Source organism: Danio rerio, chromosome 7 (genome assembly GCF_049306965.1).
Source record: "Danio rerio strain Tuebingen ecotype United States chromosome 7, GRCz12tu, whole genome shotgun sequence".
Taxonomy (NCBI): Eukaryota; Metazoa; Chordata; class Actinopteri; order Cypriniformes; family Danionidae; genus Danio; species Danio rerio.
In genome coordinates this window covers 52,420,037-52,446,149 of record NC_133182.1, presented here as the reverse complement: position 1 = coordinate 52,446,149, position 26,113 = coordinate 52,420,037, and the positions used below count along the sequence as shown (strand labels likewise).

Sequence of the window (26,113 nt, the reverse complement as noted above, 5' to 3'; positions counted from 1 at the left end):
TATTATGGAAATCAATGCATTTGGGGAACTAGCACTCTTCAGAATATCTTATTTTGTGTTCAGTAGTAGAAAGAAACCCACAAAGCTTCAAAACTGCACAATGGAGATTAAATGATTGGTACTTTTCATTTTTTGGCTAAACTATCTCTTTAATCATTTTAGAATTAACCTGTTTGGCCATTCAAAAAAATTAATAATATATAAATAAATAAAGCCCTGCTAATTTATTAGAATATTAAATAATATATAATATAAATTATTCATAATGTAAAAATATAATAAATGATTAATAATAATGATGTCTATCTCCTGAATATGTTTTTGGCTGTTGAGCATTTATAACCTGCATACAACCTCAGTTTTGGAAATGAATGTGGCAAAATGCCACCAAAAGGAACAAGAAATTCAAGATAAGTGCAAAATAATTGAAGTGAAAATAAAAGTGAAGCCAAATGTGGCATTGCCTTTAGATCTGTGTAAACAGCAGTAAAGTGCAGATATAGTTTAGAAGATTCCCTTTGCAGCTTCAATAATAAAAATATTTTTTGATTTTGCATGTGTGCTTAATGGACCAATATGTTTCATCATATTGCCTGTTAATGGAAAAAAATTATTAACAATAACAATAATAATTATGTTAATGTAGGCTGCATCCAGCCATTTTTTTTCTTTCTGCAGGTTGTTTTATTAAAGAGCTAGTAGACTATTACTGCTCAGAAGAGTGATTTATCTAATAGGGATGTAATGATGCAATTCAGGTTTTCATTTTTTATTGGATTGAAATTGAAGACCTCATACAAATGCAAAGCTGTCCTTTTATTAGGCTACTGCTGCATGTTTCTTTGTGAAATTGTAAAGTGCCATCCCTAAATTAAATAGCTTGGACAAAACATTACTTTGTTTATTTGAAGAGATTTCTTTCCACTTAAAATGAGACCGACACTGCATTTTTATTATGATTAAAACGATTCCGGTTCCTGCCTTTGAATTAGCTAGTTTTAGCTACCGTTAAGAAAAAACAAAACACCTGTGAAGAAACTTGACACAGAGGAACATAAAAACCTACTGCCAGCTAGCTTTTCGGAAGTGTTATTGCCGAGCAACACAAACAGCACTCAGAAGTATAAATGCACAGCTACGTGCAAGGCAGGCGCTGTGGTTTAAGCTGATCACTTGACACAGAAGTATAAACCAGCCTTAAGATTTCAGTTGTCATAATGACCAAACGAATGAAAGACGAGGCAAACATGGACCAGCAAGAAAACTCTTCCAGAGTTTGACATCATCCATCCATGACACAATCAATAACCTGTATTCAGAAATAATACCTCAGCAAACGTAAACAATATGTGATGTTAATTTCGCTTGCAACATGCCTCAATAATAAAACCAAAAAGAATTGTTTGGGCCTATCTTCAAAGTTGTTCGAGTTGTTGCACTGTTTGCATCATCTGATTTGGTGCTCTTCTTGGTTTATAGTTGTAGTTGAAGTCACACAGCAGGAAAGAGTCTGAAACCGTCAAATAAAATAAAAAAATCTTCACTGGAGGAAACTGTCAAACCAATCATCGAAGACTTCAAATTTCAGCCTGGAATTACAGGAATCTTTTAAGATTTCCCAAATATGTCTCAGATGACCAAATCGTTTCTGAAATTGCAGCATGTGAGCAGGGCTTTACATACTCTGCAGATATAATTACAGTTCAAGCACAGGCCAAAATGACAGTGTGAATTTAGTAGCTGTTGTATAAAGAAGCAAGCATTGAGGTAGTAGAGGATAAAACTCTCATGCGGAGTTAGCTGAATATCTGTGATCTTAGGCAAACTTTTAGAGCATCATTACAAATGCATAAACAGTGAGCATTTCACTATACTTCAAGGGATGCGTCTCAGAGGCATCCTATAAATTATGAAACATAGGATTCAGAGGATCAAGCACAGCTAGATGTTTATGAAGTTTTCTGCATTTGCCTTATTCTTTTAATTATATCCGGTTTTCCTCTCATCTTCAGGAGTGTTGTCACTGTGTGTTCAAATGGGGTCCTGGTGAAGCCTCAATACTAACCACAGCATTTCTCACTGGTTCTAACCGTTTCCTTTTTCTTCCTCAAGGGTGAATCTTCAGCTATTCTTTGAGTCGCTTCTCAGCGTAAACAGCACTAACTAAACCTGCCAGATCTCTCGCCCGCTCCCCCTCAGAGCCGCTCTCCCCCCCAAACAGACCGTGAGCTCAGCGTGTTTAAGCCAGGACCAGATTAGCATTCGCCAACCACCACATTTCATGTTTTGGTTTGGTTTTTTAGTTTATTGAGCTTTGCCCATTTGATATGTGTTTGTGTATGTGTATATATATATATATATATATATATATATATATATATATATATATATATATATATATATATATATATATATATATATATATATATGTATATATGTATATGTGCGTGCGTGTGTGTGTGTGTGTGTATGTATATGTATATGTATATGTATATATATATATATATATATATATATATATATATATATATATATATATATAAAATATATGTGTATATATATATATATATATATATATATATATATATATATATATATATATATATAAAATATATGTATGTATGTATGTATGTATGTGTGTGTGTGTGTGTATATATATATATATATATATATATATATATATATATATATATATAGATAGATATATATATATAGATAGATATGTATATATGTATATGTATATATGTGTGCGTGTGTGTGTGTGTGTGTGTGTACTGTATGTGACGAATGATGTGTCTTTTTTTGAGTGTGTGCATTGTTCATCTGTTGGAATCCTACTGCTGTAGTATCACCTCACATGATTAAATGAGGGGATGAACAGATGTTTTCAGTCTGCCTGGACACTGGAGGAAAAGCTTGATTTAGGAGGAGTCAAATGATTTTTGACATTTTTATCGAGGTGGGTAGTGTTCGTGAAGTCTGCTGTTCGTCGTGACATGTCACACAGTATCTGCAGATTTACTCGCATTTGGTTTGTACAGTTGGAAAATGGCTTAAAGGATGTTAGCTAGTAGATTTGTGATGGTTTAACGCATGTAAAGAGAGTGCATAAGGAAATGGTTAGAGCTGCTCTAAAGGAAGGAATCAAGGCCAGTTGGCAACTTATCGGTGATAATGGTTTTAGCGTTGGTGTTTATGAAAGTTCAGAGGGACTTTCCATGAAAACGGCACAAAACAATGATTTTTTCTTTTCTTTCCTCTTGTTTATAGATGTTTAATATCAGGAAATGTCTTTAGAAGGTTTCATGTCTTATGAATGAGTTTTTGGAACCCAGGAAAACATACAATACATACAAAATGTGTGACAGGATTGTGCATTTTCTCGTCATTCGTTTGTCTATCATAGAAGTCCACTAGATACTTTCAGAGGTGCACCCAGCTCTGTGAGCTCATAAACTCCTCCAGAAACTTAACTTGGATGATGGAAGCATTCAGCAGTGCTTCTGACTGAGCTGAGCCCAGTTTGATAAACTGTTGCCGGTGTGTGCAGGAGGATTTCCCCCCCAGGACACCAACAACAGGCACTACGTCATAATCACGCCCCCACAAGTGCAAGCTCCTGATTGTTTAACGCGGTGCGAATGTCCGCTGAAGTTCAGATTTTTAAATCAAACATGCAAAACGCTTCATTCGCGCTGCGCCATTCGCGCGTATCGCGCCTGTGCATTGACTTAACAAGTAACTCACTCTCGCTTGATGCTTCTATCTGTATGCTTGACAAATGCATATGTTAGGCATTCTCCAAAAGAATAAGCTCAGTATCTGTCAGTTGGTCTGTCCCACCTGGGTGGTTTTTGGTAACTTTATTTGTTTATCTATTTATTTATTCATTCATTCGTTCATTTTAGCTCACAAGTGTTTTTTGCTTCTTCTTCAAATAGGTCTCTTCAGAGATTGTCCTTGCTTGTTTTTTCACATTCAACACGAACATAAATCCATGTGTGCATGCGGCATGTTCGGTGTGTCTATCGACAAATGTGGGGATAGACGATATTATCGGATATTAATATATTTTTAAAGGTGATTATCGATAAATATTTTTTGACATATCACCCAGTCATAGTGCTTTATTGATTGAGAAGTGCAGTTGACTGGCATTTTGGTTAGCAGCAGATGATTGTCCTGCTTCACTGGGAGGATCATCCTTATGTATGCCCTCGAGGAACTGTTTACAGCTCTAACACATCACACATCTGTGATACATCACCTACCACAGCACACACTGGGTAAGGGTTAATGAGCTGAAAAGGGCGTCAATGCTACTCATTAACCCTTCACATCTCTCATCTGCACATTTTGGTCAAAGCAGTGCAGATTTCTGCTGTGCGGGTGGCGGATGTGTTTCGTGTTCAGCTCACAGTGCGAACTCAACTCTACCACCAGAAAAGGAAATGTGAGAGGACTGATGCAGGAATAATGTTGCCAATAAAAAGATATTGTTGGCATTGAAATGGTTGAGAAAGAGAGCCTGAGACTTCATGTTAATATAAAGTGTTTGGAGATTTTTAATCATCCATTCTGGTTTCGTTTTTTTCTTCTCGAGTCACAGCTGTAAAATTTTAACCCATTAAATCCCAACAATCTCAATCGTGCCTTCGTTTTGTTTCTTATATCGTTCTCTAAAAGTGTAGCTGTTTGCTTTGGGCTAGAAAAGAATCCTTTAAATGAATTTTTTTATAGGTTATTTTAATCAAAATATATCATTGTCAACATTTACATGGACATCTGTAATCAAAAACTATGTACCTTAGTCTGAATAAGACATAAATTAAGGTATTTATATGAGTTGCTTTTTAAATGTTCCTTTCATGTGCCTGTTTTACATGTTATTCATTCAATAATTCATTCATTTTCTTTTCGGCCTAGTCCCTTTATTAATCAGGGGGCGCCACAGCAGAATGAACCGTTTTACGCAGCGGATACCCTTCCAGCTGCAACCCATCACTGGGAAACACCTATACACTTTCATTCACACACATACACTAGGGCCAATTTAGCTTACCCAATTCACCTGTACCGCATGTCTTTGGACTATGGGTGAAACCGGAGAAACTGGAGAAAACCCATGCCACATGGGGAGAACATGCAAACTCCACACAGAAATGCCAACTAACCCAACTGAGGCTCGAACCAGCAACCTTCTTGCTATGACAGTGCTACCCACTGCACCTCCGTGCCTCCCTGTTTTGCATGTTATAGATTGATTATCTTCATTACATTACACTATCCAGTGTTTCCTCTGGTGTTTGATGTCATTTTAGGTGCTTCATTTGAAATTTTCCGACACCTTAAGCTTAAGTTCATCAGCTTCACTTTCATTCAGAAACATTTCCTTCATACCTCGTGATGAACTGTAAGCTACCGGATGCAATTAAAGGACCGATAGGAGACCATTGTTTTAATGGAATTTGATAATGCCCAATTAAAACTTCTGCATTTCCCGGACAGCAATTGTAATATTGTGTTTATTGATGGAGGGTGTGGTGAGTCTCCAGGAGTTCCCTGTGCGTGCGCTTGTGCCTTTCGGGATTCGTGTAGGCCTGTCACAATAATCAATATATTGACTTCTCGCACAACATATGGCCATTTTACCTCAATAATTTTTGGTGATGAAATATAATTGCCCATACAAAAAAAAAAGAACATATCAGTTACATTTTAGCTTATTGTGGAACCTCGCTATTTATATTGGAAGCATCAATGTCATTATGGTTAAAACACTATAGTATTTACAATAAATTACTATAGTATATTTTCATGTGGGTGTCTGACAACTCACAATCTTTAACTTTTTTTTTTTCTAGTTTTTTTTTTTTTTACCTTCCATTTTTTTGTTAACGCTTAACATTATTCTTATTCATTTGATAAAGATATAGGTTTTCACATTCTGATTGCAATGTCTAATAATTAAATGAAATATTCTTAAGAATAAAATATTATTTGTTTTTTGGAAGAGTATATCTGCATTAGGATGCAATATATTGTCGTTCTGGCAATATATAATTAATGGCATAAAATATATTATAATATCAATAACATATAGATAATTTATCTCAATATATTTTAGTGCAATATATCGTACAGCAAAAAAAAGATATCATGACAGGCCTAGATGTGGGTGTCTGTTGTTCTGTACTGACTCGATAGATGCAGAGAATAGTGTCAAACTGTTGTGTGTGTATATGGCCTATCCTGTTGCAAAAGACATTAATAGTTTAAATGTTGATGTCTGCTATGTCAATTTTTTATTATTATTATTATTTTTTTTTTTTTTTGATGTTGAAAATTCCAGTCTACAGACAAAGTGACTTTTATTGACATTTTGGTCATTTAAAATAGTATAATATATAGGAAATGACATATAAAGAAATAAGTCTGCAAAATAACAGAAAATGTACTGGGAGCTTATTACCAGGTTTTGGTACCATAATTTACAACCATAACCCAAACAATATATAACTTTAAACTATAAAAAATGTCTTCAAACTTTTCAACATCAAAAGCTTTTGGAGAATGAATCAAGGTCCCAAGCTGTCAATTTGCAGATATGTTTTACTGCGTTGTAAAATGCATCTTATTTGGAAAAAAAATGACTATGCTGTTTCCCACCGGTCACTACTTTGACCATATATAAAATCTAATTTCACAAACATATCAAAAGGAGTTTTGTTTTAAGGTGGTCTAAGAGTTAATACAGCAGTGTTGTGCAGTGTGAAACTGTGTTTTGGTGTATCCCAGCGCTCAGTTGCATCCTCCGGGAAGAAGGCGCTACTACGATACTGTCAGGCTAAGCTCTCCCCAGGGTCCTGCTATCCCTCTGGTGTCTGGGTAAACGGGGCTGGTTCTGAATCCTAGGCAACATCCATATGTTTCCCCGCGGAGCTCAGCTGGACTGGGTCAGGAACATGGGTCAGTGCTGTCCTCTTAATCCCACGCTCTCCCCATCCTGGATCTGAGCCTGTGCTCTTCCTCTGGGAGGATTTCTAGAAAGGCATTCGTCCTGACTCAAGTGTGATCCAAAAGCGATAGGCTTTCATTGAGGAATCTCTCCGTTTTTGGTGGTCTGCCTGATGCCAGTTTAAAGACATCTGTTTTGGACGTTGCCTTTGACCACAGGTCAGCTTTAAATAACAATGTTTACGAAGCTCTCTAGCAGCTTTTACCAAGACTGCTTTTCTTAGGAGTTATTCACTTCATGGTACTTTTTTGTTTATGCTCTCTATATATTTTAAGCACTCTAGACATAAATAAGAACGATTTGAATTGCAAATGAAGTTTCCATCCATTCGGAGAACTGTTATAGCGTTTTCCTGTTTTCCAAACTTGGCCTCTCCAGCCCACTGGACAATGGCATGGGACATGACCTTTTTTTAAATAATTGTTTTAAGTATGCCAACACTCAGAAAATGATTTTTGAACTCATGATTTCAAACTACTTTAGTAAAATAAGCTGACACAACACAATTCGTAATTTTTTTTGGGGAGGACAACTTCAATCCATTTAAATTTGTTACCTTGACTTAATTGATTAGTGATGGGACAACATGAATGGATTGTGTGGAACCCTGCACACCTACAGTGTACCTTACTTCTGTTTTTTTTTTTCAAATATACTGTAGTGAATTGTATAGTGTTTCGACTTTGTACATTTAAATCATTCATTAGTTTATTGTAACAGCATCGGGTGTGGTTGATTTGGCTTGTGAGAGCTTGGGTGGAAGGTGACTGATTGTTCCTTCTCCACATGCCCAGGCTCCTTTTGCAACAATTTTAGTGACAGTCTGTTCCCATCATCAGGGGCCTCATGTATGAAGACTTGTGTGGAAATCTTACTAAAACATTGCGTACGCACAAAGCTGTAAATGTGCTTATGCAGAAAAAAATTCAGATGTATGAAACACTGCGTACGCCGAATCTCACGCATATTCTTTTGTACATCTGAATGAACGTGAAACTGAGCGCAACATGCACGAGCACAAAACCCCTCCCTGCCTCCTCCCCCGTTTGAATATGCTAATGAATCTACTTTGGCAAAACCCAACGAAAAAGCAAAGGCAAATGCAAGCAAAAAGAGAAACTTTGAACAGAATGTGAATTGGAGGTGCTGCTTTCGGAGGTAGACCTGTAAGTTTGTTCTCCGGAATTAACAACAAAAGAAAAAAATAGAGTGGGAGAGTTTAGCTGATGCAGTCAACACAGTTGGGTCTGAACATCGCACTGAGTGAATTAAAAAAAAGAAATAGTGTGATTTATAGGTGTAAAATGTTGCAGTATCCTTAACAGTCTCAGTGGCACAGCTCGTATGACGCATGTCAACATGTTTTGACACGTCCGAGCATGAACTTGGTTCGAATACAGCATCTTATGAACTCTTTCTTCTTTTTTCCCCCGCTACATATCAGATTTTGCCAGATATTTATCACGAGAAAGACAAGTAGGAATCATCAATAAGTTTGTGCATCATATTTTATTTGCACATTTATTGAATAGAAATGTTTCTGATTCACGTATGTGAATTCAACTTCAGATAGTGTCTTTATAGCAATGTGCGTGCAGTAGATAGCTCAGATTACATTGGGAAAACAGGCGACCGCTGCAAATTGCGCTTTAATGTTTAGCTGGTCAACTGCATGGTATGGAAACCTTATATACCTGCTAGATGAACCCATCTCATACAGCTGCCATTGCAAGGCTCAGACACTTTGTAAAGAGGAATTTAACACAACTGCCTCTAGGAGTCGCCAATAGAAATAAAACAGACACGCACAAAAAATGTGCGTACGCCAGCCATAAAGCTGGCGTGGAGCTGCGCACATTCCCACCTTCAGTTCATCGTTAGTAAATCCAAACATGAGCGATTCTGAGCGTGAAACCTGGCGTACTCAAAGTTTTTGTGCGTACGCAGCATTTATACATAAGGCCCCTGATGTTTTGCCCTCAGTCCATTCAATTAAAAAAAAGCAAGATTGCATTGTCAATTTTGATATACGCTCTATGGGTCTGCATCAAAACAAAGTGTTTTTATTTTTATTTTTTTGATTGTTTGTTGCTTTAAATTAAAATGAGCTGGTGCTCCTGAACCAGAGAACTAAGCTTTAAGCACCAATACTTTGGCTTACCGCCCATTACAAACAGGACAGTATCTCACACTATGAAAATGTCATTAGCATGGTTCCACCATATATGTTTGAATCAGAATTGACTTAATTTTGCTTTTTATTTTTTTTAACAACTACATTCCTGTTCGCAGTTATCAGTGAAAACAGACAGAGAATATGCTTGCTTTAGTATCGTCAGAATTACAGACTGCAAAGACTTTCTGAAAGGCAATTCGTAAAACAAATGCATGATATTTCTACTCTGTCTAGAGCATGCGTTCACACATAAAGCATTGGTGTTGATCCCATTATAAATCTTTGAGCAACTCCATCATTGAACAAACACTTGTTTTTGGGGCAGTTTTTTTGTTTTTGTTTGTTTTTTTATACATTTCTCTTAAATAATAAATTGAACTACTGCATCATCAACAGCTCAGATAGAGGGAGTTTATTGGTGCAACTCAAAAAGCAACGTACATTTACAGTTTAATGCATCTTCAGCGTGGACATTGTATATCTCCAGCAGCCATTGTTAGAAACCTTTTTTTTATTTATTTATTTATTTTTTTGAGTGTTAAGGTTTTTACCATTTATAGGCTGACACTTTTCAGACTATAGCCACACAGTTGTGTTTAAACATCTATATTACAACCACCATGGGTTAATATAAAAGTATGATTTTAGCATAGCAGGTAACAGATTAGGGATATTATAGTTAACTAAAACCACACTGAATTTTATTTATTTTATTATTTTTTACCAAACTGTTCCAAATAATTTATTTGGGCTAAATAAAAAAAAAAAAATATATATATATATATATATATATATATATATATATATATATATATATATATATATATATATATATATATATATATATATATATATATATATATATTGTTTAACTTAATCTGTTTGTTTAAATTCAAATAAATTGAATTAAATTCAAATTAATCGTTTCCAACAACTTACCTTAAAGAAATAATTAGTAAATCCAATTAATTTTTTTTTCAGTGCATAAATCTAAATAAACAAGGGAGCTAATAATTCTGACTTCAACTGTATGTACAAACAATTCCACACGGTCTTATTTCAGCAGTATTAACATGTTATACATTTACACAGTGCATTAGTCAAATAAAGCCTATTGCCCTCCCTTAAAATATTTATCCACGTACAGTACGTACAGAAATAGTAAAGGTCCAGGTTCCCTCTCATCAAATATTTATTACATCACATATTTATTATACATTGACATATTATACATTTAAACATTTATTATTCTATACGTTACCTCCCTTATATCTCTTAACGGTTTAAAACTACTCTTGAGCCTACACTATGATAACGGTACATATCGAACAAATGTAAATAGCCATTCCTAAACCATGCTAACGTATGGATCGTCACCCACCTTCATAATAAAAAATGTAATTTTTGTGGACATCCTATTTCCTTGATCAAGTTTAGAGTGTGAAGCGGTAGAATGATGGCCCACAAGACAATAAACAGCTGCTGTAAATGGTAAATGCTGGCACAGTTTTCAAAGAGGTAGTGAAAACTAGCGGATCTGACTCCAGTGCTCCGGCCGGAAGTATCGATATGCAACAATCACTCTACTGGATGTACGTTCGACCGTCCGAGAAAAAGGCCCATGATCCTCAAATAACACTTGAAAGCATTATTAATTCATAATTCATCAATCCATTTTGGAATGCATTTTGAACTCAATTCACAGAGAACTCTTTAGCATGAGTGGCATGAGAAGCTATACCCAAACACATTTCAAAACAGACCAGCTTTACACTGAAGAAAACACACTTTCTGCAGTATCTACTTTTCCTTTTGCCTGCATTTGAGGCTGCAGTGTATTGAAGCAGCATTACATCACCCTAGTGTGGTCTGGCAGGCTGTAGCAGCAGAGCGGCCTGTAGGAAATCTGTTTATTATTTCTCTTTATTGTCTTGGTGATAGGAATATATTAACCCTCTTAGCGGGAGCCAGTTTCCCTGTTCTGGCAGACAGCAGCAATCTCCGGCTACATCTGCTGGGCTGTTACACATGGAAGTTAGTAAACGGGAATCATCATACATGCGCGTCTTGCATTGTGCTCTTTGACACACTTGCCATATGCTGTTACTATAGCTGTGAATAATTGCACCACTGAGTTATGATATCATTGGTTGCTTTGACAGACACAAATAACTTGTTAGTCTTTTGTTTTTCAAACTTAAGTTTAAACAGGGTGGCACGGTGGCTCAGTGGTTAACACTGTTGCTTAACAGCAAGAAGGTTGCTGGTTTGAGTCCCGGATGGGTCAGCTGACATTTCTGTGTGGAGTTTGCATGTTCTCCCTATATTGACGTGGGTTTCCCCCACAAGTCCAAACACATGCGCTATAGGTGAACTAGTTAAGCCAAATTGGCCGTAGTGTATGTGTGCAAGTGTGAATGAGTTTCCCAGTACTGGGTTGCGGATGGAAAGGCATCCGCTATGTAAAGCATTTGCAGGAATAGTTGGTGTATCATTCCACTGTGGTGACACTTGATAAATGAGGGACTAACCTGAAGGAAAATGATTGAATGAAGTTTAAACACTGGGGTCGGCAAATAACTATTTTATTAATTTATAAGTTATTCATAGCAGTATAGGGCTGGGTGGTGTGTTGAGTTTGTATCATATATCTGTGTATTTGTATGAACTCTAAAATATGAGGCAATACCATTTACATTGATGCACAATAGTGTAGGAGCGCATCTGAAAAACAGTAGAGGACATGGAGTGAGCTGCTGCAGGGGAAAGTGCATAATTCAGTTTGTCCTAAATATGAGTCATGCTTTATATTAAGAGCTTGAAAATAACGCGTGAGATACTGTTAACACATTTTTGAAGTGGCAGATGCTCTGACAGATGCATGTGCTGCTGCAGACACACTACTTGTGCTGTTTCAATGTGGTAGAGGTGTGGTTTTTCCACAGTGCGTAAATTATACAGTATTTCACATGTCTATCATTCATCTGTACGTTTTAGGAAGCCTTGAAGCTATTATTTCTGCTTTAAAAAGTATGTTTTCCTTTTTAGAAACAGCTTTTTTGAAAACTTAATTTACTACTACAGTTGAAGGCAAAATTATTAACCCTCCTGTGAAATTGATTATTTTTAAAATATTTACCAAGTGCAAGACCAATGACATTTCCCACAGTTTTCACTATTATATTTTATTTCTACAGAGAGCCTGTTTTTGGGGGGCTGGAGTGAAAGCATTTTTTAAATATTTTATAGTCATGTTTAGGGTGGATATTATTAACAGGACTTGTCTAAGTAACCTAATTATTCAGCATTTTAACTGCACTTTAAGCTGAAAATCAGTATTTTCTAAAATGTTAAGTACTGACATAATGACAAAGGCAAAAATAATTAGTTATTAGAAATTACTTATTAAACTGTAATGTTTAAAAATCTTAAAGGGCCATAAAACCCCCCTCTTTTGATACACATAACCACATTTGTTATATCATTACAAAGATAATCATGCTTAAACACTACATAAAGAAGACTTCTCTCCTCCTGAATTCCCGGGATAACTGTGCAGCAGGTCTCCTGCCCTGTCTATTCCAACCATTAGCCCTGCTGGTAATCTGGAGATTTTAAACATAGGCAAACACAGCAGCACGGATATAGGCGATGTGTCTGAATGGTAATAAACTCAACTGATAAAAGAAAAAGTCAGCCATTCTAAAATTCTCGTACTGCGATTTCGACACAAATCTTTGTTGCAAACCAACAGCTTTGACACAGTGACGTTAATCAAGTTATGTGCTATGACATGTAAAACAGGATCATGAAAGAAACATTCAAAAAGCAACTCATGTAAACACCTTAATGTTATTATTCTCTTAATTAGATTAAGGCAAATAATTCGATTACTGATGTCCATATAAACGTAATCACTGGGTCTCGCTGCTTGGCAGGTCTGTCTTGCTTTCGGAAAGCACGTGCTCTCACTAATAATTAAGAAGCAGGGTCTTCTCATAGGATAATAAAACTCAGCTATGAATAATAATGAGAAATCGAGATGTCATCACTGGACAGGCAGATCAGTGCTACATCACCAATTTTGATCCTGCCCCAAAAAAGATTTTAAACCCGGAAGATGAAATTAGCTGACAAAAATTATCCAGTTTCTCCCTCCATTAAAGATAACAGTTGCTAACATTGTATTAACTGATGCTCAACACACACACACATCTGTTAAAATCTCAAGAAAAAGTACTCCAGGTTTTTTGAAACTTGAAACCGCACTTAGGAAATAATAAAAAAAAAAACTAAAATTTTACTGATAAATTTGCCACTGTGATTTAGCTTATCAGTTTATTCACTCTATTTGTTTTCATATCCATTAATATGCGCAGCATTTTTTAGGACAACATCAGGCATAATCGAAAAAAAGTCAAACAAATACAGATTTTGTTAATCCAAATAAAACATTAAAAAGATTTTGCCTCACTGTTTTTCACATTCTTCATAGTATTATGGAGTATTTGATTTCTCACGCAGCATCTAGTTTCCACCAGAATGGTTAGCATTTTTTTCAAGCCTGGGATCTCTTTTCTGAAAAGCAGTCAATGAGCAGTATGTACTTGCCTTGCTACACTGAGCTTCTGAAGTGTGCACATAAACACCGTGGGCCATAGTGAAGGATTTACGCAGCTGACTCTTTTAGGTTTGAATTTCATTTAAAATATTTCCAGATTCACACTATATACATACTATATATACTTTTTTGGTCAGGAAGTAAGTTAAATTCAAAGGTGGTAGTACCCACTCAAGCAGTATGCAATATTGGATAGACTGTAGAGTCTAGGCTTATGATGGTAACATTTTCTTGTTGTGATTAATGACTGAATCTTTTATCATGATCTGCAGTATTATCATATTATCGACCTAAGTTGCAAAAAGATTCCGTTTGAACAGGTATAACAGGCCAAAAATTGTTTAGTGTATTGTTTCATTGTAAATGAATTTATGAAGGTTTTAATCCAATTAAATTGCAAAATCATGATAAAAATTATTAGGTAACACTTTACATAAAGCCTTGTTAGTTAATGTTACTAAATGCATTAAAATCAACAATGAGCAAATTTATTAGCTATGGAGTTAAAGTTGGTTAAAAATATACAACTGAATTAATATAATTAGACCCTCACGGAATCTGCGCATGCAGTAATTAGCAGATTTCCACAGATTTTTAGCCTATCAAGTCTATTTATTTAGTTGTGTGTAAATATGTATAAAAATTGTTTTAATTAATTTCAGTAATATTATTGATTAATATGAAAATGTTCATAAGATTTATTTACAATACAGTTTGTAAAGTAATATCTTCTGTCTATAGTAGATATATTATATGAGAGACTTGCGGTGTTTACCAAATAAGTGGATCTAATAGAATTTGCATTGTAAATATTAAACAAAAGTAAAAAAATAAAAATTATTCAATATATCAAGTTTTTAGTTACGATACACCCAAAATCAATTCGCATGAATCCACAGATTCTTTACAATACTCTGCACAGAAATAGCAAAAAATATCCAGAGTGTGCCTGGCCCTAGTTATAAGGCATCAGCTATGAAAAAACACCTAAGGTGTAGTTAATGTTGGTTAGTTTAACTAAATTCATGACGAAAACAAAGTTAACAAATGGTACCTTTTTGTAAAGCGTTTAACGAATAACAGCTCCATAAATAGTTACAGAATTATCAGTCAATATTTTAGCGTTTATCAGATTAACATGTCAAAAAGTGAATGTTTGTAAATACACAGTCTATTAAGTTTTCAATCTTTGGATGCTTTGATAAACAAAACTGCAAATACAGTCTGAATGTTTTTAAAAGAAACACTATCGTGATATTTTGAAGTATAATATCATGATATACAGTTGAAGTCAGAATTATTAGCCCCTCTTTGATTTTAATTTTTTAAAATATTTCCCAAATGGTGTTTAACAGATCAAGGAAATTTTCACAGTATGTCTGATAATATTTTTTTAAAGTCTTATTTGTTTTATTTCGGCTAGTGTAAAAGCAGTTTTCATTTTTTAAACACCATTTTAAGGTCAAAATATTAGCCACTTTGAGCTATATTTTTTCATTAGTCTACAGAACCCTAACCTGCCTAGTTAACCTAATTAACCTAGTTATGCCTTTAAATATCACTTTAAGCTGTATAGAAGTGTCTTGAAAAATCTAGTCAAATATTATTTACTGTCATCATGTCAAAGATAAAATAAATTCGTTATCAGAAATGAGTTATTAAAACTGTTCTGTTTAGAAATGTGTTGAAAAAAATAATCTCTCCGTTAAACGGAAATTGGGGAAAGAAATAAACAGGGGGGGGGGGTAATAATTCAGGGGGCAAATAATTCTGACTTTTGCTGTAAGTATAACATCAACATATAAAAAGTCAGCTTGTACATTATTGCAGTATATTGAATATCTACAAATGTTTAGTCTTTTATTTTACTTTAATCTACTTGGCAACCACCTCTAACACACTAGCATTTGCACAGCTCCATGTTCCATGGTCAAGAACTGCTTGCTTTTTCTTTAGTATTTTAGAGTCTGTCTATTATTGGTTCAAAGAGTAAACGCTGGCTCCATCGGTGACCTCTTTTAAGGTCACCGAGCTGTAGTTGTAGTCTCTGAACGGCTCTGTCTGTCATGAAGATTAAAGCTTTTATTTGTGTGGATTGCGTTTGCGGTCTTTGAGATGGATTTGTTTATTTGCTGGAGTCTGTATCTTGATTGCCTGCTGTGTGTGTGTGTGTGTGTGTGTGTGTGTGTGTGTGTGTGGTTGCTCTGCTGCGTGTTTCTTTTGGTTCATTAACTGTTGAAGATATTATAGCACTTTTGTTTGCTCCCAGACCTGACAGCCCCACTCTAATTGAAGCAGTAGATCAGCGCTGCACACGGTTTTAAACTAACCTGGGGGAATAGGCTCTGATTTCTGCGGCTCTGTTTATGTTTTCCTGAAGGTGTCACAGAGGAATTTTCCCTCTTCTCTTTTATATATCTCTTTCTCTCTCACCCTCTCTGTCTCTGGCTTGCTCATCCTGCTGTACTAACCACTGAGCCAGGGCCACAGGCTCGGTACAGTAGTGAGTAACACGTGACTCTTTCCATTTCTAAAGGGAGCAACTGCCATGGACCGAAGAGAAACGACCTGGATTTAGATTAATATCACAGCTTAACAGGTGACCTTTGACTTTCAAATTCCTCTCTCACAGATCTCCTCTGGACCTCTTTTGTTTTGTTTTCCTGTTGTCATTTCTTGCAGATCTCCTTTATTATCTTCTTTCTTGTGGTTTAGATCTTTATGTACCAATCAAATCTTCGAATACAAGCAAAATGATTTCAAGCGAATCCGGGTTTTTGTTTTCTAACTAATATTTCACTGTACCAAACTAATCCAAATCAGGGATCTTTATTTCTACTAATCCGTTTTTTTCCCTCCCATCCCCACACGCATCATTGTGTTGTAGTACCTTGAATTTCTGCTCTACAAATAGCAGCAACAGCACTGTTATTATTGTTTTGTGTGACTTAAGAGTGGTTTAAAGGTCGCAGCAGATAAAGGATGTAAAGCGGAGCGAGGTGCTGCTGCTCACTGAAGTGCTCTTGAAAAAGAGCTCATCATGTGCAGTTGCTTAATAAAGGCAGTGAGTGAAGGCAAAGGGTCATGTGGAGTTGCATTGCTGCATGAGTATTTTTTTTGGTTCTGCTATGATGGCTCACTGAGCGATTTTTGTTTTGCTTCTTTCGTCCTCTCCTTTCCTTCTGCCACAGAACAAACTCTGACTCAGCTCTGCACACCAGCGCCATGAATCCAAACCCACAGGATCCTTTTGGCATGAACCAGCAGATGGGCAGAGGACCACCTCAGCGGAACGGTGAGCACTACTAGTGATGTAGTACCTTGTATTTACGCTCTAAAAATAAAGGATAAAGTGGTTTCATGGAGGACCTTTAAAGTCTGCGTAAAACTGGAGCTGCATTGGAGTTCCTTATTGTCATGCACATACAACGGGGAAAATATGTATTGAAAATGTCAACATTTTTCTCAAAAAACATATTTCAAAAGGTGCCTTTGACTTGAGATTTTCCCCGGATGTTGGTAACAACCAAAGACATCCATGTATGCAAACAAAAACAAATCTAATTAGTTTACAACTGAAGTTTTGTGTAATAAAATGAAAAAGTGCTGAACACATGAAGAAAGGGAGGTGTAGAAAGGCAGTGAAAGCCCAGACAGCAGCTGAAGTCTATCAGTAGTTCTTCAGCAACCCTCTGCCCTTCATCAATGTAAATGAATATAAGCTGCTTCAGTCCAGTATCTACATTAGCAGGATGATGAAGATGAAACAAGGGTGGACATTTCAACAAGAATAGCTGCATTTCCACTATCTCGTCTGAAGCGAGCAAGCTAGAGCGAGCCAAGGTCAGTCGTGTTTCCACTGTCACTTCTGGGGCATGATCGGGCCAAAGCGGGGCTTTCTCAGGAGCGCCGGCCTTTTTTCGGCACAGCTGGGTGGAGTAAAAGGAGAGGCGGATTTGCCCGAGTCTGGTAAAGATGGCATGCCGTCATCACACTAGTTTTCTGATTACACCCGAGTTTATGCGCCAAATAAATAAATAAAAGAAAGAAAAACGTATAGCAGGTCAGTTTTACATAGGCTATTCCATAAAAGACCTTATAGGCAAGGAGTCTTTTTGCTTATGATCACCCTTATGTTTCCCTTTTAAATGTAAGGCTGTTGCATAAAATAATAAAGTTTAAATTTTTTAAGTGACTTTGCTGCGTCCTCTTTGATGTTTCAATAACGCATAATGATCTTTACACCATATTAAAGACACAGCAGCCAGTAAAGGTTGTCGAGAGTTTTTGTCAAGTTTAAGTGGTGTGTTTGTGCATGATACGTGCGCGTTAGATGCCTGCATATGTGTGAGAGACCGGGCAAAAAAGAGCTCGCTTGACAGCCCTGTTGATGCCGCGAGCGGCTTCTTTCTTTTTTTATTGATTTTGTAGATAATACACAATATGAATACAACAGAAAGACAAAACTTTACAAATTATGAGTCCACTTTTGTATGCTCAAGACAATAGTGTCATGTCTTGATAAAATAGCCTTAGCTATATTAAAATAATTTAAAGAGTTACAAATATCGGATATAATAAAATCCCATTGAATAAATAAACCAGTAAAAATAAACAAAAACCAACTATAACAATGTAGGTATATACAATACAATACACAAATTAAACAGTTTTAAGCCATAGGCCTATATAACTTTCATTTTACAAAAGCCTATCTGGAAAAAAAAGATTTTAGATATTTTCTAAAAACAATAAACACCGGAGAAGGTTTGAAATAATTTTTATGAAGTATTTAGATACGATGATATTATTCAAATCGTGCAAACGGAGCATTTTTTGGGTGCGTGAAAGCAGAAATGACCTTCTTTCCTGTCATCCAGTCCTGCGCAGCGCCGCTTTACAAATGCATTGAGGAAAACTGCTAGTAAAAAATGTATTCTGTGTCCTCAAACAAGTGTTTGTTTTTATATGACGTAGTAAAATTTAAAACTGAATGATTTTAAATTTAGAACTTTATTAGTGAATAGCTGCTGAGCTCAGCGAAATATCTTATAACTTGCTCTTATGTGCTGTAACACTTTCGTTCACTTAAGATCACTGAATAATATGCAACATCCTTAAATAAAGGGGTATAACCTATTAAGTGTCATTTGCCTGACAGTGCAAATGCCGCTAATCATCCAAAATACAACCAAGGAAACTCTCAAATGCTTTCAGAGAAAGAAAAGACTTGAATTGGACTTGAATCCAATGTAAAACAAAAAAAAGATTTAATAGACAAAACCCACAGAACCATCAAGATTTTTACACTGTTGAAGTCTGTGGAAAAACTCGCACCTGGGCAATGCATGTGACTTCATTCTGCATATGAGAGGCGTCTTTAAGCTGCCATCGCCAAATCAAGCCTTTTATATACAGTAAAGTATTAAATGCATTTCAGTAGTTCAGCACTTTCTCCTTTTGTCATTCCAGTCTTATTACACGTAACAATTTTTATTTTGTTTTGTTTTGTTTTGTTTTATTTAAATGTTTGGATTTTTTGGATTTTTACTAAAATCTGGTTCAGTTCCATGTCAACAGCTCCTTTAGAATATATTATTCCCAGGAAAAAAGATGACGAGTTCAATACTTATTTTCCCTGCTGTACATCCTTGTTACTTCTCGAACAAGAAACAATGTACAAAATCAAGTTCTGACCTACATCAGCAATTCACTTGATTGTTGTTTGTTATTGCTGTAATCTCATGCGAGTGACAGGTTGTTCTGCCTTTGCACTATTAAATATGTCATCACAGAAGGAAAGAGAAGTTATTACGAACATCTAGTTTTAGATTACAATGACACATGAATTTCTTTTTTTGAAGCTGTGAAAGGACATATCATTAATAATAAATCTGGCATATTGCAAGAAATTGACCTTTTATAAGCTGGCTTTAATAGTCCCTATTAAATCCCTGCTTTTCTAAAATTCATTTTCCTTGACTCTTATTTTTTTATGAGCACTTCCATGCAAATGTCAACCTTGCCATGAAGTTTTCAACAAAATGCAGAAACCTTTTTTTTTTTTTTTTTTTTTCGGGGTAAGCAAGAATTTTAGAGTACTTTAGAAATACTCTAAAATGCATCTGCCAGTGTTTTCAAATTATTCTATTTAATTTACCAAAGTCACACAAGTGGCAATTTCACATCCGTCACATCCATAACAGAAAGACGTCACATCCGTAACGACACTTTTTCCTCATAAAAGTGAAACTATTAAATTAAATAAAATCATTTTTGTTTTATAGAGAGCCCACTCTTTTGATTGAACTTTTTGAACTCTTTATCCTTTTCATTGTCTTTGTTTCTTTTGGGTTGTACAGTTTAATTCACTTTCTACAAAGTATGTTGTATACTGCAAACCTGCAAACTTTTTTTGTCACATCCATAACGCATGTTTATTTTCCTCATTTAAAGTACAAAACATGTTTACAGATTGATGTTTTTCTGGTCTCATAACTCTGTGGTCAGTTGTTCTGGAAAATAGAAGCAACAGTTTCAATATAATGTTAACATTTACTTTCTATGCGAATGTATGTTTTGCAAATGTCAAATCCATAACGCTAGAATTGCTCTTATATATTTTTTCTGTGTTTTTTTATAGTAAAAAGATTTCATCAAATTTAACTATTGTTGTCATTAAGAAAAATGTTATAGTAAAAAGATTTCATCAAATTTAACTATTGTTGTCATTAAAAAAAAATGTTTTTTTGTAAAAAAAAAAAATGTTATAGAAATGTTCTTCCAAATGAATAGTTAACCTAAAAAATACATTTTGTCATCATTTATACGCTCATGTTGTTCCACAACTCACAAGTCTAGAAAAAACCCTTCATTGAAACTCTATTCACCTGAATTTTTTTTAAGCTTGAAATTTCTCTGAATGTAAAGGTAATCTACTTTACTCGAGTGGTTAAATCCCAATCAGTGATACAATTTGTACAAGAATATATATTTTTAAATCTTTGTTGGCTAATTATTCTTATTTGCACATTGTCATCTGATGCACAAAGGTTTTTCTTTTTTAAACAAATCACAACTTCCTTTTAGAGCATTTATTTGTAAAAGAGTATGAGCCAGTATAATACCTACTATAGAGTCACATTTATTACGGCCATACTGTCATTTCACAGGACATTATTGTGTGGCATAACAGTGTAGTTGAAATAAATGCAAGGGGTCAATTGGATTGTACATTGTCGGTCATGAAAGATAAATCAATGATTTATTGCAGACCGTATTGCAGTGTGTTTGCACGACACAGCTGGGGCTCACTGTCATGTTGTTTATCTAGTTGTCTTGGTTACAAACACTGGCATTTCAGATGGTATTCTGAAAATGGCTGAAACTCAGTCCAGAGCTCTTTTAAAGCCTTTTAAAATCCACCGTAGCTGCCTGGTTGATCTTTTTTTTTGTTCAACCATCATTAAAACAAAACAAAACAACAACAACAAAAAACAGAATTTGTGTGGTGGTGTCATGAACACAATTTAACAAAGATATTGGTCAAATAGAGGTCAAGTTTGGTTTCTTAGAGTGTAAGTTAAAGGGTTAAAAGATGTTTCCTCTACCATTAATTCTCAGTGATTTATTTCTCGAGTGGTTGAAAGATAATTCATGTACAGTACAGCCCCATGAGCTTTACAGATGTCATCGTCTGGCGCACACTTCTCCAACACTCACCATAGCCAAAGTTCACATACACACACAGCCTTGAGGGTTTGTAAGACTGTAGGATTATGTCATTGGGTGGGATGATCTAACTTCAGTTCTGCATTAGCAGTGCAAATTGTTCATCATTATATCAGTGCAGTTCTGGCAAAGATTGTTATGGTTATCCCAGTACATTTATACATCAATAGATTTTTATTTTTTTACTTCATTGTATCAGCAGTTCCAGTGCTTGCTTTCATTCACCTATTTTGAAATATCATATAAAAGTATGCTTAATGGAAACACTAAGATGTGCATAAATTGTGCACATATATATAAATTTTATTTAAATTTGATATGCACAAATGACTAGAATCATTTTTATTTGAATAAAAATGTGCATACGCTACAGTGACAACACATTTACAGAAAAAATTCCTGCATGTGCATCAAAAAAAGTTTTTTTTTAATCTTTTTTTTTTATAAATATTTTCGGCTTGGTTAGCACTAACGGGTCTGGGCGGGACAGAGAGTCGCGTGAGCCCAATGGAGCGATTGTTTACAAGTGTGGAGTCCCGTGAAGGAGCTCGGATGGAACGTTTTGTGTTTACCTCATGGTTAAAGTTGTTGCACGTCAAAACTGCCTCAAAATGAGTGAGTTTGAGCCACTTGTACATTTTAACGAAGCGTTCAGAAAAAACAAAACACCAGCGAAGAAACTCAACACAGAGGAACATTAACACCTCACTGCCAACTAGCGTTTCGGAAGTGTTAATGCAGAACAACAGAAACAGCACGCAAAAGTTTAAATGCACAGCTAAGTGCATTGCATGCGCCGAGGTAGAAGTATAAACCAGGCTTTATCCAGCAAGTGTTATATGCATTGCATGCCCTTCCAGCTGCAACCATCTCTGGGAAACATCCATACACGCTCATTCACACTAATACACTATGGACAATTTAGCCTACCCAATTCACATGAACTGCATGTCTTTGGACTGTGGGGGAAACCGGAGCACCCGGAGTAAACCCACGCAAACGCAGGGAGAACATGCAAACTCCACTCAGAAACGCCAACTGACCCAGCCGAGGCTTGAACCAGCAACCTTCTTGCTGTGAGGCGACAGCACTACCTACTGCGTCACCTTAAATAGATCATGTGATGATAAAAAAATAGCCCTGATGGACAGCATTAGTGGACAAACCAGGGAACCAAACACATTGTAAAATATCTAAAATGTTTTGGTCATTCTAAAAAGTCTGTTCTCAAAGTGTTCAGTATTATTACCTCCAAAAATTGTCCTGTATTTGAATTTTATGCAGTTGGAGAAGCCACCATGGGTCTTTTTTCTTATACGATAAATGACTTGCACCTCTGAAAATGAAGAGGAAACTCAATGAACGTGCAGTGGCATTTGGAGGCACGAGACCACTGTTTGTGAGTGAGGTCTCGTGCCCCCAAAAGACACTGTGCGTTCATTGCATTTCATCTTCGTCAAATGTTTTTGATATGCCTTGGACTTGTATTTTTTTATTTTTTACACAGTTGAAGTCAGAATTATTAGCCCTCCTGAGCTATTAATCCCTCCCCCCCCCCCCATTTATAAACATAATAGTTTTAATAACTCATTTCTAATATAACTGGTTTGTTTGTTTGTCAAGCATGACAGTAAATAATATTTTACAAGATATTTTTTCAAGACACTTCTATCCAGCTAAAAGTAACATTTAAGTAAGGGTAATTAGGCAAATCTTTCTATAATGATGGTTTGTTCTGTAAACAATTTAAAGAAAAAACTGCTTAAGGCTAATATAATAATTTTAACCTTAAAGTGGTAAAAAAAAAAAAAAATCATTTTAATCTTTCGGAAATAACAAATAAGACTTTCTCCAAAAGAAAAAAGTATTATAGGAAATACAGTGAAAAATTCCTTGCTCTGTTAAACATCATTTGAGAAAAGAAAAAAGATCCGAAGGAGGACGAATAATTTTAACTTCAACTGTATGTCAATTTTTTTTTCTTTGAAGTCATCCAAAATGTCTGAAAAAATGAAAGTTTTATATAAGCCATGACATTCCTGTTGTTCAGTTTTAGGCTCTTTCACATTCTTTCTGTTATCGCTGACTCTCATGAATTTATCAGAGGGCATACAGGCCTGAGTTTAAAGCAGATCTAAGATAAAAGCATCTGTGTGTATTAGATCTTCCTAGTTAGTCAATACGTCTAAATAAGATATGACGTGAAGATGTGGAGCAGCTCTGATGGACGCCATTAAACTGAGAGAAATTGAACTCTGAGTCTGTCTCTGAGGCCCAGGCCAGTTGTTTTGACAGAAACCACTTCAGTTCAACCTGATGCGAAACAGCTTCATTTTAAGGACACGGCAGACAGCAAGCGTTTAATATCTGTCTGGCAGCTCTTCTGAACTATGCACACAGTTGAGAGTATGTGGAGGTGTGCAGTGAGGCTCATGTAATGTGAACAAGTATAAACCAGCCTCTCTCATGAGACAAAAAAAGAAAAGAAAATGTGTCTCTCTTCCGCAATCACAGTGGTCTGGTCATAAACCTGCCAGCCAACTCGACTGTGTGATGCAACAGTGTTGTACATGTGTGGAGATCTCAAAAGCATCAGCGTATCGAAACTGGGCCACATTCAGTCTCTTGACCCTACTGGAATTTGAATTGACACCAGCTGACGTTTTTGTCGCCTCACTATATAATTAAAATGGTGTAGGCTTTACTTTGAAACTATTAAACTGTCAGTAAATTTCACAAATAATTACTAAAGGCGTGGGTGACACAGTGGCTCAGAGCTTAACACTATCACCTCACAGCAAGAAGGTTATTGGTTCAAGTCCCAGCTTGGTTAGTTGGCATTTCTGTGTGAAGTCCACATGTTCTCACCTTGTTTATGTGGGTTTCCTCGGGGTGCTTCGGTTTCCCCCACAGTCCAGTGATATGCACTATAGGTGAATTGAATAAACTAAATTGTCTGTAGTGTATGAGTGTGTATGGATGTTTCCCAGTACTGGGTTGCAGCTAGATGGTGGTTCATTCCGCTGTGGCGACCCCTGATGAATAAAGGGACTAAGCTAATAGAAAATGAATGAATAAATGAATGAATTACGAAAGGCATGTATGACATAGGTGTTAACCTTTATCAGCTGCAGAACGAAGAACCATATATGGTTGCTTCATTACTTCATTACTACCAGTACTTTACTGAAGATAACTGAATACTATGCAACATCCTAATTTATTCTCTTAAATAAAAGGGAATTACCTATTAAGTGTCAGATGGCTTAGGGAAAAAATAATGTTTTAGTTCTCTCTGGAGCATTTGCGCTAAATGTTTGACAGCGTCTACCGAAATGAGAATGTTGTAAAATACATTTTATACCAAGGTATTATCGTAAAATTTCTGTGGTTTTTATATCATGGATGGTGCATTGGGTCATCCCTTCGTTAGTGGCGAGACCACTCGATGTAAAATGAAAGCAGTCGGTCGGAGAATAAACAAATATAATGAATGAAAATACAAAGGCCTGTGTGTACAGTCCCTGACAAAAGGCCTGTCGCTTGTGTACAAATTGACTTGAAGTGTCACTGAAATATATTTCTAATCAAGATTTCTTTTCAAGAAATGGCACGTTTTAATCCCAACAGCTTTTGTAATAATGTTTCAGTGCAAAACGAAACTGTCAGAAAGTATTCTAATATTCCCAGCTTTGTAAAGGCCAATGAGTCCATTTTTGTGAAGACATAAGTGTTGTTGCCTTGTCATATGAGCTTCACTTGTGTCTAATAATGGACCAATTAGGTCTCAGGTGTGTATAAAAAGAACCCCAGTACACTAGTCCTTCACATCAAATGCAACTAGACCTCTGCAAAAATCTCTAAGTTTCACCCTGAGACTAGTCTTGATTATCAAGAGGCTGAAAACCTGATCCACTGCTAATGTGGCAGAAACCTTCGAAGTGTCTCAGCGTCAGGTACAGAGGATAAAAAAAAGACTTGAAGAGACTGGAGATGTTTTTTAAAAGCCCAAGATAGCCTCAAGATAACTGCTCGAGAGGACCGTTTGTTGGCTCGAAAATCTAAGGCCAGCCCATTTTCCACTGCTGCAGAGCTCCACGAGACCTGGTCACCTGAAGTCCCTGTGTCAACCAGAACAGTTTGTCGTATTCTGTCTCGAAATGGCCGAATCAGTGCCCAGAAGCCAGTACTAAACAAAAGACAATTGAAAAACTGTGTGGCATTTGCCAAGGCCCACTGCCTGCTAAATGGATGGACACTGGAAAAGTGGCAGAAGGTGGATTTTTCAGATGAATCTTCTGGTGAATTACACCACAGTCGCCGCAAATATTGCAGGGGACCTACTGGAGCCCACATGGATCCAAGATTCACCCAGAAAACAGTGAAGTTTGGTGGTGGAAAAATCATGGTCTGGGGTTACATCCAGTATGGGGGTGTGCATGAGATCTGCAGGGTGGAAGGCAACATCAATAGTCTAAAATACCAAGAAATCTTAGCTACCTCTTATATTCCCAACCATAAAAAGGCCAAATTCTGCAGCAGGATGGTGCTCTATCGCATACTTCCA

At 36.1% G+C, this 26,113-nt stretch overlaps 1 protein-coding gene across 10 annotated transcripts in view; it reads left to right on the top strand.

The window, feature by feature from the left end:
* The window catches only part of crtc3 (CREB regulated transcription coactivator 3), an 89,888-nt gene that overhangs the window by 28,991 nt on the left and 34,784 nt on the right, over window positions 1-26,113 (top strand). For 5 of the 10 annotated variants that reach the window (XM_005166492.6, XM_073907311.1, XM_073907314.1 and 2 more), the window contains 2 exons: window positions 16,352-16,414; window positions 17,007-17,110. In XM_005166492.6, the coding sequence (XP_005166549.1) occupies window positions 16,352-16,414; window positions 17,007-17,110 (167 nt within the window). The remainder of the gene's footprint in view (window positions 1-16,351; window positions 16,415-17,006; window positions 17,111-26,113) is intronic. The other 5 variants (XM_073907312.1, XM_021477955.3, XM_073907317.1 and 2 more) reach the window with 1 other exon arrangement.